The sequence below is a fragment of the Harmonia axyridis genome, chromosome 2 (assembly GCF_914767665.1).
Source record: "Harmonia axyridis chromosome 2, icHarAxyr1.1, whole genome shotgun sequence".
NCBI classification, from domain to species: Eukaryota; Metazoa; Arthropoda; class Insecta; order Coleoptera; family Coccinellidae; genus Harmonia; species Harmonia axyridis.
The window spans coordinates 30,697,796-30,711,626 of NC_059502.1; the positions used below are offsets into that span (position 1 = coordinate 30,697,796).

The window sequence follows — 13,831 nt, forward strand, 5'->3', positions numbered from 1 at the left end:
TTAACAGATGGGATCTCTCGGCACTATACAAAACTGAATAATGTTATGTTTTGAGTTTTAACAAGAGAACACTTATCTTATTAAAAGAGGAAATAATGAACTTTAGTGAGTATAGACACTGCGGCGATTTTAAAATGAAAATTTTATCCCCAAATGACGCACGGGTAAATTAACATATTTTTCAATAAATCGAGAAGGATCGAAACTTACGCAGTCATATGGGCACCAGCCCTACTCATAATGAACGTTATCTTTTCGATTACATTAGATCTAGCAATTATCTTTCCCTATTATGCTATCACCCTGAGAGTATTATTTCATTGAAAAATCTTCCGTGTACATTCTATTCGAAAGCATCAGATCCAAAAAACAAAAACCTTTTATCAAGAATCAGTATCTAATCGGTCCTCCAGTGGTGCAAATATCATCAGTTCAATGTGAGCTCGGTTTGTTATTGTTCATTGGGTCCTATAAGTATGAAACGAGCGGCATTTTTATCGCAGTTTGCCACTGTAATCATAGGTAGGTTTTTACAAATAAACTTTATGATATTACATAGCGTGTTATTTTGTTGATTTATCAGGATCCTTTCTTTGATAGCCTATTTTGTTAGAGCCATTTCAATCCGGTTGTTTTAATTTCTCATTGAATTCAAAATCAGAATTGTTCGATTAATTTTATTCGATCCATGAAATATTGTTTCCAATTCCAATGGTATTTATTCGGATCAGAAAAAACAATGTGTGACTAAACTGTAAGAAATCGAGACAAGTAATGCTTAACACTTATTATTATATCCATAAACTAATATCTTCGAACTTACTATTGTAAAAAAATAATCGGTCAAACGTGATCTCTTATTGAAATTTTAATTATTTGAAAATTTTCAGCGACAATGTGAAAATGAGAGAAATAAACATTCAGTGATAACACGAATGGTGCATGTTTTTGTCGGTTCTTCATCAATTTATCTCATTTGTTCGATTCAACTATCTATCAGTTGACGCTAAGAGAGTTTATTGGAGTGTTTATGGTTAGTTTTATGACTTAATTTTCGGTATTTAAAGATTTGACTGCCTTCTTCAGGAAATTTTCAATGTTATTTGTGTTATTAGCAGTTTTGATAACTTTGTATTGGGAATTTATAAGAGATTATCAGTTTCTTCAAATATATTTAGACTAATCACATGATGGATAAAGAATTAAAAATGGATAAATGCATTAACATTAACAAGGAGCTTCTGTGTTCATCTACATCTGCCCTTTCACATTTATATAGTATCTGCCTTATAAATTTCATAATTCTGAGTTATTGTTTAGGAAACCTACATACAACATACCTACACACAATACAGCAGAGATATTTTCTCATTGAAGGTCAAATTTAGCGATTTGTGTGAAATATTTTGGAGCAACGAAAAATAATAGATATTCATCTTACTACAAAGACATACTTGACCCTGGTTTGATTCACTATAGTGCAGTGGTTCCGAAACTTTTCAGGTCGAGCCCCTTTCGGCAAAGAAAAATTTCCGCTACCCCCCACCTTTATAATTAATGAAATTACAGATTATACAGATAGAAAACTGTTCAGACAGTTGCTTTATTGCTTATTATAAAAAAAAATCTTACAAAAAACTATAATAATAATCATAATGATAAAAATAATGATAATAAATTTATAATTTTTAGAATTTGATGGAAGAGATTGAATTCTGTGTACAAAGATTTCAATTCTAGGCCTTAACGTAGAAATAGCACAGCGCAAATCATGTCAAGTTTATTCCTATATTTCGTTTTTATTGCCATAAGAGCAGAAAATCCTTTTTCGCACAAATACGTTGTGGAAAAGGGTAAATTTTCTGCTAATTTGTAAACTTTGAGGTATTTGATCCAGAACAATGTTTTCTTAATTTTTAGAAATCATATTTGACAACAGAACAGTATTTTATTTCCTATGCTTCCTCTTGCAGAGCTCTCTGGTAGAGCATCTATGTTTGCATGGAATGGATCTATTGCCAATTGATTAAGATAAATCATCAAACGAGTTGGGGAAGTAGCGGTTGAACCTATCAGAAAGTCACTGCAAATGGTTTGAAATTTTTGTTTCCTTTCAACATCTTCAAACATTTGTAACGCGTTTCATTAGAAATACTGCATAATTTGGGAACTCCGAGTAATTAAATGGCTCAGATGTATTAACTTTACGATCTCAAATCAGCAGCTTTTCCGTAAAAGTCTCAATAACATCGCGATGATGAATAATATTCAAGTTCCACCCTGAATATTCAAGTTCAAAGAATTAAATGAATCAAATATATCGCATAAATATGCCAATGCTACTTGGACAGTTGGATTTTTTTAAGTCGTGGTGCAACTCACTCTGGTTTTCCAAAAATAGTGTTTCTTCTTCGCGAAGTTCGAACAATCTTGCCAGCATATTCATTAAAATAATAATAATAATATTGTATTTATTTCTACGGAAACTTGAAATAGGATTTCTTTACTTTGGAATCTCGTTTGTTCTCAATAACTTCTAAACCAATGATATTAAAGTTTATATGAAAGTAGAGCGAAAATGCTCGTAAAGCGTGAATAAGACAAACATACTGGTTGCCCATGACCCACGTTGAGAGGGAATTAAAATCGTCAAACTTCCTTCAAAATGTCCATTTTCATGAATTTTATGTTGAATAATGTCATAATTACAGTCGAATGGAATCGACTTCTTCATGCTCGTAATTACGGTCGAAACCATTCAATGAAGAAAATTCTTAAATAATAAATACAGAAAAGACAATTAGAAAATCAGAAATTGTGCAGTCATAATTCAAGAACAATTAATTATATGTTGAACCTGTATACTTCGTTAATACATATCACATACCTACCCAGGCAAACGGGGTAATAGATTCTGGAGTTTAGTATCCCAGGGTACCTTCAGGGAAATACTGGCCTCAGTACCCATACCAAATTTAATAAACATCTGACTAGTAGAAAATCATATCTTTTCTCTTGTATAAGTGATGAGGTGAGGTTCTTCAGATCCAAATGTCGAATTCATTAATATATTTGTTCTCTAGTACTGCGATGCTCTGATGCTCTTGAGTGTTTTATGAAAATTTCTCGATTTTCAAGTTCTAAACATTAGAAAGAGATTTTACAATAAGCGTTATTTCTGCAGCAATAATATACATTTCTTCTGCTGTGAATATTAGGTTAGTGATCAAAGATGCTATGAGATAGGAATGACAGTTGTCAATTCAGATCGAATCATAGAGTAATAAACATGACTATTACTCTGAGGATTGAATGAAGTCTATTGCATTTCTTGCATATACTGATTATCATAACATGGCGCAGTCGTAATAATGTCGAAATCCAAGAAATCAAAAAGGAGATCGTCTAGAGTCGACAAAACTGCTTTGGTTAAATTAGTATCTACAAAAAATATTGAAGAAATAACCGATGATTCAGTTGAGGCTAGACAAGTGATTGATTCCAATAATGAAATATTACAAGACATTGCACAATCGAGTAGAGTAAATAAAAATATCCGTTTATCAAGTGGAATACCTGGCTCAGAAAAATTGTCTGATAATTTAACAATTAGTTCGACTTGTTTTGCATATTCATGATTTGAGTAATTTGACCGCGACATTTTATGCGAGCTTGGCGAATAGTTCAAGTAAAAAGAAAACAGACGAATACGAAGAAGACAATGAATGAATATATATGAATAGGAAACAAGAAGGAGGAGAACCGTTTTTTTAACTTACTGAACCTTGTTTCCACTGAAAAATAAATGTTTATCAAATCACATTATCCCTTCACGACTCAGATTTGAGGAAAAAGTGTCGTATTCTCCCAGACTCTGCCGGTATAGAAGGAATAATAAAAATTTGCTAATAAGAAGAAATAGCAAATAAAGAAGAATTAAACTCAAATAAAGATCTCCTTGAAATTCAACGGAATAATATTCCTCAGAAAAAAAGGCCCAAGACGTGAAAATAATATAATAAAATCACTGGAAGAACAACACTGATCGGGGAATTCTCGGGTTGATATTAAATTGATAGGCAGCAATAATCCTAATATCGCCACCTTTAAGGCTATTCAAGATACACAGAGGTGGCAGTTGCGGATGAAGACTTTCTGAAAATCTTGTCTATTTCAAACAAAACAAAAAAAATACTCCAGAGCAACCTGAATTTGATGTCGGCAAACTCATCTCGTTTAAACGTCTCCTTCTTTATGAATTGTGAAATATCTTATGGTACACTTTCCACCACGAAAAATATATATATTGGCGAAAGTTTGAATGAGTTGTTAATCGATAATAATTCGATGATTATCCTAGGTATCATACATCAACAATTTCCAAAAAGCAATTTCCAAAACGTTTACCAATAATATATACCGAGAACCCATATAGTTCCCGACGAACCGACGGATGAACAATGTGAGCTAATTTGAAATAATCTTATTGAAGAATGCAAATATGTTTTCGATGACCAAATTTTGAGACCAATGAGTGGCCCACCTGATGCTGTTCCATTTGCAGTTACATGTCCAAGAAAAATTCCATACGCGTGGTAACGGCAAGTGAAAGACGAATTGGATTAAATAACTCAGAGAGCATTAGAGACCCACTAATTTTGTCAGTCCTTTGGTAGTGATACCAAAATTAAACGGAAATTAAGAATTTTTGTAGTTTTCACAAAGATAAATCAATATGTTTTAAGACCCATTCGCCCCTTGAATACTCCTTGGGAGGCTGTCCTGTTTACATTCGTAAAAATTCAAAATATTTATCAACGTAAGATGCAACTAGTAGATATTGGCAGTCGGAGCTGGATGAAGTTCGCAAAAAACTCACAACATTTCTCACACCATGGAGAAGATATCTCTTTTAAAGAGCTCCAATGGGTTTAGTGAGCTCAGGGGATGAATTTTGTAGACTTGCTTTATAGCTTTACAAAATATGGTAAATCTCGAAAAATTTGTTCATTACAAGAGAATCATTGGATTATTGAAACGTTGTAGAGAAAGCTCCATCACACTCAATCCACATAAATGCTGAAAAAGAAATTTCCTTTGCTGGCTACATCGTTGGACAAGATGGTATAAGAGCTGACCCAAAGAAAGTAGAAGCTTTCAGCGATTACCTGGGCTGTCATGAAATGTCGTTTATATTTATTGGGAATGGATCACTTCACAATCATGATGAATCAGTGGCCTGTAATTCGCATTTCAAATAAGCAAACACTGGATATCATAGAAAATCCTCGATTACAGCTTTTGAAAGAGAAATTGGCTGGTTTTCGTTTCATCACAGAATGGACAAAGGGTAAATAACACTTGATTCCTGATGTGTTGTCACGATCACTCACACAAGTACCGATAGCGGAAGATTTAATAAGAGAGGACGCAACACTTCACATTGAATCTTTTATTGTATGTACATCAATTAGCTATTGCAGATAACACCGAAGATGGATCCAGAATTTCCCATTTGCAAGATCCACTTCTAAATCAAATGCAGGAAATAGCTGAAAATGGCCCTGAATACCAACTCCTCATAACCGAAATTAAAAGAGGTTTTACGAATCGTCAGCACCTTGATCTGAAAATGCAGCCCTACTGGAATGTAAGAGAAAATCTGAGTTATCACAATAGAAGGATGTCAAATTGCGATTTCAAAAAATGCTATAGGAAATCTATTCTACAACGTTTCCATGATGCACATCAAGGAATCGAACGAACAAAAGCACGTGCACGACAAACTGCTTTTTGGCCGGGAATAGAAATATAAAAAACAGAGGCATGTCATTTGCGTCAAGAATTTAGATCTTTACTCCAAAAAGAAACAATGGGCACTGATCCACTTACCACACGTCCATTTGGAGACGTTTCAGCGGATTTATTTTCTTGCTCTGTTAAACATTTTATGGTGTATGTGGATCGTCTTTCTGGATGGCCAAAAGTTTGCCAGTTTTGAAGTGGTACTCCTGATAGTAGTAAAATAATGAATTGCTTGAGGAAAATTTTCTCGGATACAGGTCTACCTGTTATGTTTCTTTCAAATTGTGGGCCTCAGTTTAGTTGGCGCGAAATGGAAGTATTTTTAAAAAAATTCCTTCTGCAGAAAATGTATCTCCTCTGTTGACAATTTCTATCGTATACTCGGTATAATTTCAATAAAATTCATTATTGTTATAAATTGGAACGTAATTCATTCACCTTCAACTCCCTATTACTCCCAAAGTAATGGTCATGCCGAAGCAGGAGTATAAAAGCGATGAAGAAAGAGTCTTATCCTGAAATGTATGGTCATCGCAGTAGCACCTGAGGAGAAATGAATGGATTCTAAATTTTGACTGGTATGCAGAAAACCACGTGGTGGTAATCCCTCTTGAGGTGAAATACAATATAATTATCTTTGAACTCACAATCCTCTCGACTGGGAAGACTGTTGGCTGTAAGCTAAGGGGACGTTCGGAAACAATATTTCAAAGAACAGTTCGATGAAACATGGGGAATCCTCATTGAAGAACTACCTTGTGAAAGGTCTACCTTCTGAGAGAGGTTAAATGGCGAGAATTGGTATTGCCTATCATCTTGATTGAGTTGTAAAGTGCTCTATTCACTAAAGCTCATCCAATGATTCGATTTGAAGTACAAGTTTTGTATGTATATGGTGGAAGATTCATCGGAATCGAGTAATTATCTGACTAATTGGTTGGTGCGTGTTTCCGCATTATCAAAACTTTTGAGAGCAATTTCATGAAGAAATGTCTTCAACGATGGTGAATTCGCCTCAAGGCCTGTCATTCTTGCGCGTTCGGTGATGTTCACCAATGTAAGGCTAGTGGAACTGTTACGGTGGATGGAACTGGAAATTCTATTCGAGGATTATTATTATTTTCAACAAAACATGCCACACAAGCAACGAAACAATCGCAATTTTACAAAGGAAGTTGTCATAGCCGTGTTATTTTTCGAAGAGGTGATCACAATTGGACACCGAGATCTTGTGATTTAACAACTTTAGAATTTTTTCTGTCGAGACACGTGAAATATAATGTCTATGCCAATGCTCCCAATCGATTTAAGACCTTAAAGATGGAATTCGTGAAATTCGAAGTGGTCATGAAAAATTTTTATGTATTATAATGATATGGTGCTGCAACCGTAGCCGTGGCGGTTCTTTGGCAGACATCGTTTTCCATAATTGATGGCATACTTTTCTATTCACATGAAATAAACATCCATTTTATATGAATGTTTACTTTATGTTAAGGAAAATGAACACATTATGATTAAGCTATGAGTATTGACAAGAAATTCGGCTACTTTTTGTACTCCTCCTCACACAACTGCCAAATTAGGAACATCTCCTATTTATCAGGCGATAATCTTATATAATCATGTATCATCAGTTGGGAAATTATTGGGAAAAAAAGAATTTAAAAAATTATTTAAATGTCAATTGAATAATCGAAGAATGTTTTATGGATAATAGCTTCCTGGTTGGATATATTAGAAATATTTTTTAATTTTGTATAACCTTGAATTGGCTCAAACATATTTTGTTATGGCTCAAGAGATCAATAAAATTATTATCATTATTATATTATTATTATTGATTTCTCTTGAAATACACTCGTTTTTTTTCAATATCAAAATGAAACCTTTTATTGAAAAACGTTGTAGATCCAGAATAGATTCTAATGAAAATACCATATTTTTTCTTAAGTCGCAAATATGACCTTCACTTGTTTTTTAAACGAATAATGTTCCTATAACTACAAGAAGCTTGTAAGATGTAACATTGTGGTTGAATCATATCGTATCATTCAATGAATTTCTGTTTGCGTCTCTGGAACGGAACATAACAGCCGTGTTGGCATAACTCCATCCCATTGAATTGAAACTTTAATACTTTTCTAGTCCCCAGGTATCAGCTGGGAGCGTATCCAAGAGAATAGTTTTGGGGGGAAAATATCACCCTCGTGAATAACCCTCCGCATTTCAATAACGTTTATGGTCCCGAGTAATTTTGTTGTATATTAGATACTGTTGTTTTTTTTTTTTCAATTCAGATAGCTGTGGATAATGGTTCATTGAAAACGGGCCTTAAATGGGAATATTGCTTCCTAAAAAATATCTTTTAGCTGATTATTTTTCGGAAAAATATTAATTTCCTGTGCAAGGCCAGCGCAAGTGATTTTGTCGCCCCACAAAGAAAAAACATAAATATAATATGTCTAAGAGATCTCAATAAACAAAACAAATCAGCACAAAAAATTCAGCTTATTTATACAAGAGCATAAAAAACAGAATATCTTGGTAAAAAATAATCATTATCACATAATCATGTTGAACGTAAACATAAAAAATCCAACTCAATAAAACGAAACAGCAGAACAAAAAAAGAGTTCTACTGAAAACATTTGGCATTTAACAGTAACTAGTTAAGAATGCAAAATCGTTGGAATTTTCCAAATGTTTATCATCATCATCATCATCATAAAGCTTATCCTGTCCACTGCTGAACTAAAGCCTCCCTTAATTTTGGCCATCTTTTTCGGTTTTGTGCCGTCTGAATCCAGTTTCCAGCTACTCTCTTTATATCGTCTGTCCACCGACTAGGAGGTCGTCCTCTACTCCTATATGCCTATATGCCTCATGTCTAGGTCTCCACTCTACAAGCCTCTTCGTCCACCTTCCATCACTCATCCTCGCCACATGTCCAAATGTTGTATATTTGAATATGTAAACATTGGCTTCCAAATAATTCGAAAGCCAAGGTCGTATTGTTTTTCGTCTTTGTGAAATACATAATGATATTATCCCTCTTTCAATGAGGGTAAAAGGGAATTATGTTTATATTGGTCGGGCTGCCATGTGTTTTTTATTATACGGGAGCAGAACAATCTTATGTTTTTCCTAAGAATCAAGGGTGAAATATGGAAAGGCGGCCAGCAAACTGGGCCGAATTACCGCTCCTCAAATAGAGTAATCTGAAACGGTAGCTTCGCTGTTTCACCTCTAACGCCGGCCATGACAGGACCGGCGTGAGTAATTTTGCCGCCTGAAACAACAATTTTTTCCACAACCCTACTGAAAAAGCATAAATAACAACATGACGGCCCCTAGTCACCCTCCCAAAAAAAAAAAAACAGTACCTGCTCCAATGATAACAGGTAACTATCTTCTTCCGATTAAGAAACATGCAATCGTGCGAAAAAAAACATTGAATTCTAGTGGAATATGTGTTTCGCAGTGAACATTTGGCATTTAGCTAACTAGTTTGGAATGTAAATCGTAGGAATGTTCCATTTGTTGAATACCAAAAAAACGGCTTCAAAATAATTCGAAAGCGAAGTTAGTAAGATTTTATCCCTCTTTCAATGAGGATTTTAGGGTATTCTGTTTATATTAATGTAGGATCCAGTTTATTGTTCCCTGTAAATAATTGAGATGTTCAACCGGATGCTTGGAGACCTATTAGTCTCTTCAAGTGCCAAGGGCATGACAAATTCAATGAATTTACAGGGAACGAATTGTTATTGTACATAAAATGTAAAAAGGATGTGTAATTCTTCGGGGTGTCGAAGAATGTGTCATGTCGGTTGTAAAACTTAAGAGATTTACGGGGGTTGGGAAAGTTCGAGAACAAGACGGTTGTGCCAGATATGTTATATCTGTTTATCAGGTTCTAGTCCTTCTAGAATATTCGATTTCCAGAAATCCGAGAAGATCTTTATGGGCGGTACGGCAAAAATTTTATTGGACTAGGAGATGGTACTTTCCCCTAAGGGTGTGGCCAAAAAAAGAAGGGAGGTCGATGTTCGAGACAGGGTAGTTCCAATCGGCAGAGAGCACAGTTCAAATTAAACCGAAGACGGGTACAGTTTCAACTTAAGTCGAAGACGAGTGAAGTTCGGGCGATCAACTTAAGACGTAAGACGAAAAGACGTTTCGCGGACTAGATTAAGACGAGTTAAAGAGGCAATTCAGTACCGTAGTGAGAAACTTCTAATTTAGACGTAATTAGGATCTTCTCAATACTGAGTTTGTACTGTATAAGTGTGGCTTTGAAAATAGATGTAAATAATTGTAATCGAATCATACCTCTAGACGATCGATTAACCAAGCCTACATTAATTGGGCAGCCATGGGTTATTTATTATAGAGGCGGCTCAGTTAAGACGGTTTGGGGATTTTTATTGCAGGGAATGTAATCATAGGCAGCGGAGCAGAACAACCTCATGTTTTTTATGAATCAAGGATTAAATATGGAAAGGTGACCATCAAACTGGGCCAAATTGCTGCCCCTCAAATAGAGGAGCCTGAAACGGCCACTTCACTGTTCCACCCCTTACGTCGGCCCTGCATCGGTATATATAAATATACATCTAAATTCAAACATAAATTAATAACAGTTGAAGTTTTGCCTAATTTTGATCAGTTCAAAGCTGTATTCTATTCAAGAAAGCACGATTCACTATTCAAGGTGAAAAAGTAGACACGTCCAATTGAAAAAGGGTCGGGAAACCCTATAAGGAAAGCATGCTCCACGCCTCTGAACACCCTCGAAGAGTTCTCTGTCGCGCACCATATTAACACCCCACACGGGTCCTGCAAAATCCAGCATTGGCTTAATATGTATGACTTCATAATCGTGGATCATGTTGACGAGACACAGGTCTGAAGAGATTCTGCTGCTATGCGTTTTTTATGTTAAAGGGGAATCATTGAGTAGGGAATTGACAAAAAGAACAAAGTAGTGACAATCTAGTGATTTCATGCGAAAAGCACACTAAGATTTCCTTTTACTTTATTAAATTATTTGTACGTTTTAGTTCTGGTATCAGTGTGATTTTACTGTGAAACTTTATTGAATGCATTATATTATGTTTAACCCTCTCCACAAATGCAAACATTGAAAGAGTTAGGACTAGGTTACATGGAATTTTTCTTTTCCCTCGATTCATTTCGTTGCCAATGTATTTTGCTTTGAATCTTAATTCATTTCATTATTCTTCCCCCGATGAAATATAATATGTTTCAGCTTTTCTTAGTACATATTAATCATTTATTTTATGTATTCATTTTTAAAATCTTCAATGAAAATTCTCATTAACCCTTTTTTTTAGCAACACTCAATGCCGTGTCTGATGGAATGAATTATGGCTGGTCATCGCCCATGCTTCCAAGGTTAAGAAAAGAGAACTCTCCTATTAAAATTACCGAAAATGATGAACCATGGTTGGAATCCATCCTTTTGTTTGCTGGCATTGTTGGTTTACCACTCACGACATACTTAGTGGACCGGATAGGAAGAAAACAATCAACATTAACTGCAGCTTGCTCTTGTGTTGTGGGTTGGACAATTATCGCCTTTGCAAATGACGTAATTTACCTGTACATTGCCAGATTTATAATGGGAATAGCAGCTGACATTGCTTTCATATCTTCCCCAATGTACATTGCTGAAATCTCACACAAAAGTATCAGAGGTTATTTATCCGCCATTATCTATGTGATGTCATACATGGGCACTGTTTTGATCTACATCATTGGGCCCTACGTAGATTTCTACGTTCCTTCCGTTGTTGCCGGTGTTTTTCTCGTTAGTCAGATAATACTTCTTCCTTTCATGCCAGATTCTCCTTATTTTCTCATAAAACAAGGAAAAACGGAAATGGCAAGACAGTCACTGAAAAGACTCAGAGCAACCGATGACGTCAACCAAGAATTAACAGAAATACTTAATTTCATCGAGCAAGAAAACCAACAAGAAAAAGGCAAAGTTACCGATCTGTTCACTGTTCCCAGTATAAGAAGAGCAGTTATTATAATGACAGTTCTGAACGGAGGACAACATTTTGCAGGATACACAGCTATAAGTATGAACGTTCATTCTATACTCGAATCGGCTAACTCAACATACTTCGATAAAGAAACGGCAACAATTATGTATGGCTGCTTGATGCTTTTCGGTAGCATCGTAGCTACATTGTTGGTGGACAAGTTCGGTAGAAAAACGCTTTTGATGGTATCTGCAGTGACTACTGGGATCTCACTTGGTACTATCGGAGTTTATTTCTATCTTCAAGTCGATAATGACTTGTCTGCCGAGAGTTGGCTTCCTGTGGCAGCTCTTATGACCTTCGCAGTCACTTTCAAGATCGGTTTGGGTACTGTACCCATCGTATTAACTGCTGAGCTATTTCCAGTTAAGGTGAAGGCTTATGGAATGGCTTCCGCGGATGGTATATATGTGATCTTCGGATCCTTATCTGTTTGGATTTACGACATACTTCGAAAAGATGCGGGTGGAATGTATATGCCTTTTTACTTCTTTGCTGGATGTAGTTTTATCACGTGTATTTTCGCCTGTCTCTTCGTTCCTGAGACCAAAGGAGTGTCTCTCGAAGAGGTACAAATTATTCTTAAAGGGAAATAATCGTAATTATTTTTAACAGAATTCAACCATCCCAAAAAGATATTTTCCAAAAATTTGGGTAGATTTACTTTCATAAAATATGTTATATGAATGAGAAAAAAATTGTACCAAACAAAGTTGTATCTCATTTTGTGATACTTGAATATGTGATTCTGAGTTAGATAATAAGTTAATATTTACAGAAATGTATAGATATATTTATTGAACATAATAAATATTGATTCAATGAAGAGTTTGATAGTTGATTCCTAGCGCACGCATTTTAGATTCAATTAAAACTAAACTATGATGGTGTTTAGTAATCCACTATCTATTTTATTAAAATTGACCATAAAGTTTACAATGAGGCAAATGGGGATAACCTGCAACTTTGTAACCGCCGTTTTTTTCCGAAATTCGAAGCTTCATTGAAAAAAACTAAAAATCTGGTCATCTTTTGAAGCGATTCAATTTTTTACTTGGGATTGGGATTATCGCGATGAACTCATTTTTCGTCTCCAGTCACAATGCATGCAGAAATCCCTTCCGTCTTTGCCTTACAACCAGCTGTTCACAAGCAAACAAACGCCGTTCAATATCTCCCGGCTTCAACTCGTACGGCACCCAATTTCCTTATTTCTGAATCATTCCTATGAATTTCAGGCATTTCGAAATAGCTTGTTGCGTCACTCCCAATGATCCTGTCCATTCTTTCTTCGAGACTTGTTCAAGTAATGTCTCCAATTCTGCATCTTAGAAATCCTTCTCTCTTCCACTGCCTTGCTGGTCTTCGACATCGAAATCACCGTTCTTGAAGCATTTAAACCAATTTCGGCCCCTTTTTTTCATTAATAGTGGCCTCATCCTAGGTATGCATTCGATGAGCCTCAGTCGCAGATTTCTTTATATTAATGCAGAAAATTAAAACCTCCCGCAAATGACGAGAATTTGGCTCGTAAGCTGACATATTTATTCGAGAATAACTTTATGATGCAGACAAATCGACTAATATTTCGATGGCGTTATGCTTAAAAATTCCTAAGCTTATTCTATGACATCTACGATCTATTGATTTCGACAATCACTTACTACTACCAGGTCCGGTCTGGCCAGGTCGGCAGGTCGGCGATCGCCGAGGGCCCCGGCCCAAGGGGGCCCCCAGCTGAACCAAACTAAACTAAAAAAATTTTGAAAATATGTTTTTTTGACAATTTTATTTCATTTAAACGTTTCAAAATGAACAACGATTAGACATTATGGGCAAGGTTCTGTATTGATATTTTTGCCAAAATCTTTTATTTGAACAAGTTGATAAAAACAATTGCTTCGATAAAACGCAATATAATTTTGAAAGGATTCCAAGATAGCATTATT

The 13,831-nt window shown here is 35.3% G+C and overlaps 1 protein-coding gene across 1 annotated transcript; it reads left to right on the forward strand.

The window, feature by feature from the left end:
- Positions 1-339: 339 nt before the first annotated feature.
- Positions 340-12,708, forward strand: LOC123673175 (facilitated trehalose transporter Tret1-like). Its single transcript, XM_045607633.1, has 2 exons — positions 340-522; positions 11,166-12,708. Exons 1-2 carry the CDS (start codon positions 477-479, stop codon positions 12,476-12,478), a joined length of 1,359 nt encoding a protein of 452 aa, XP_045463589.1. The 5' UTR covers positions 340-476; the 3' UTR covers positions 12,479-12,708.
- Positions 12,709-13,831: the final 1,123 nt, after the last annotated feature.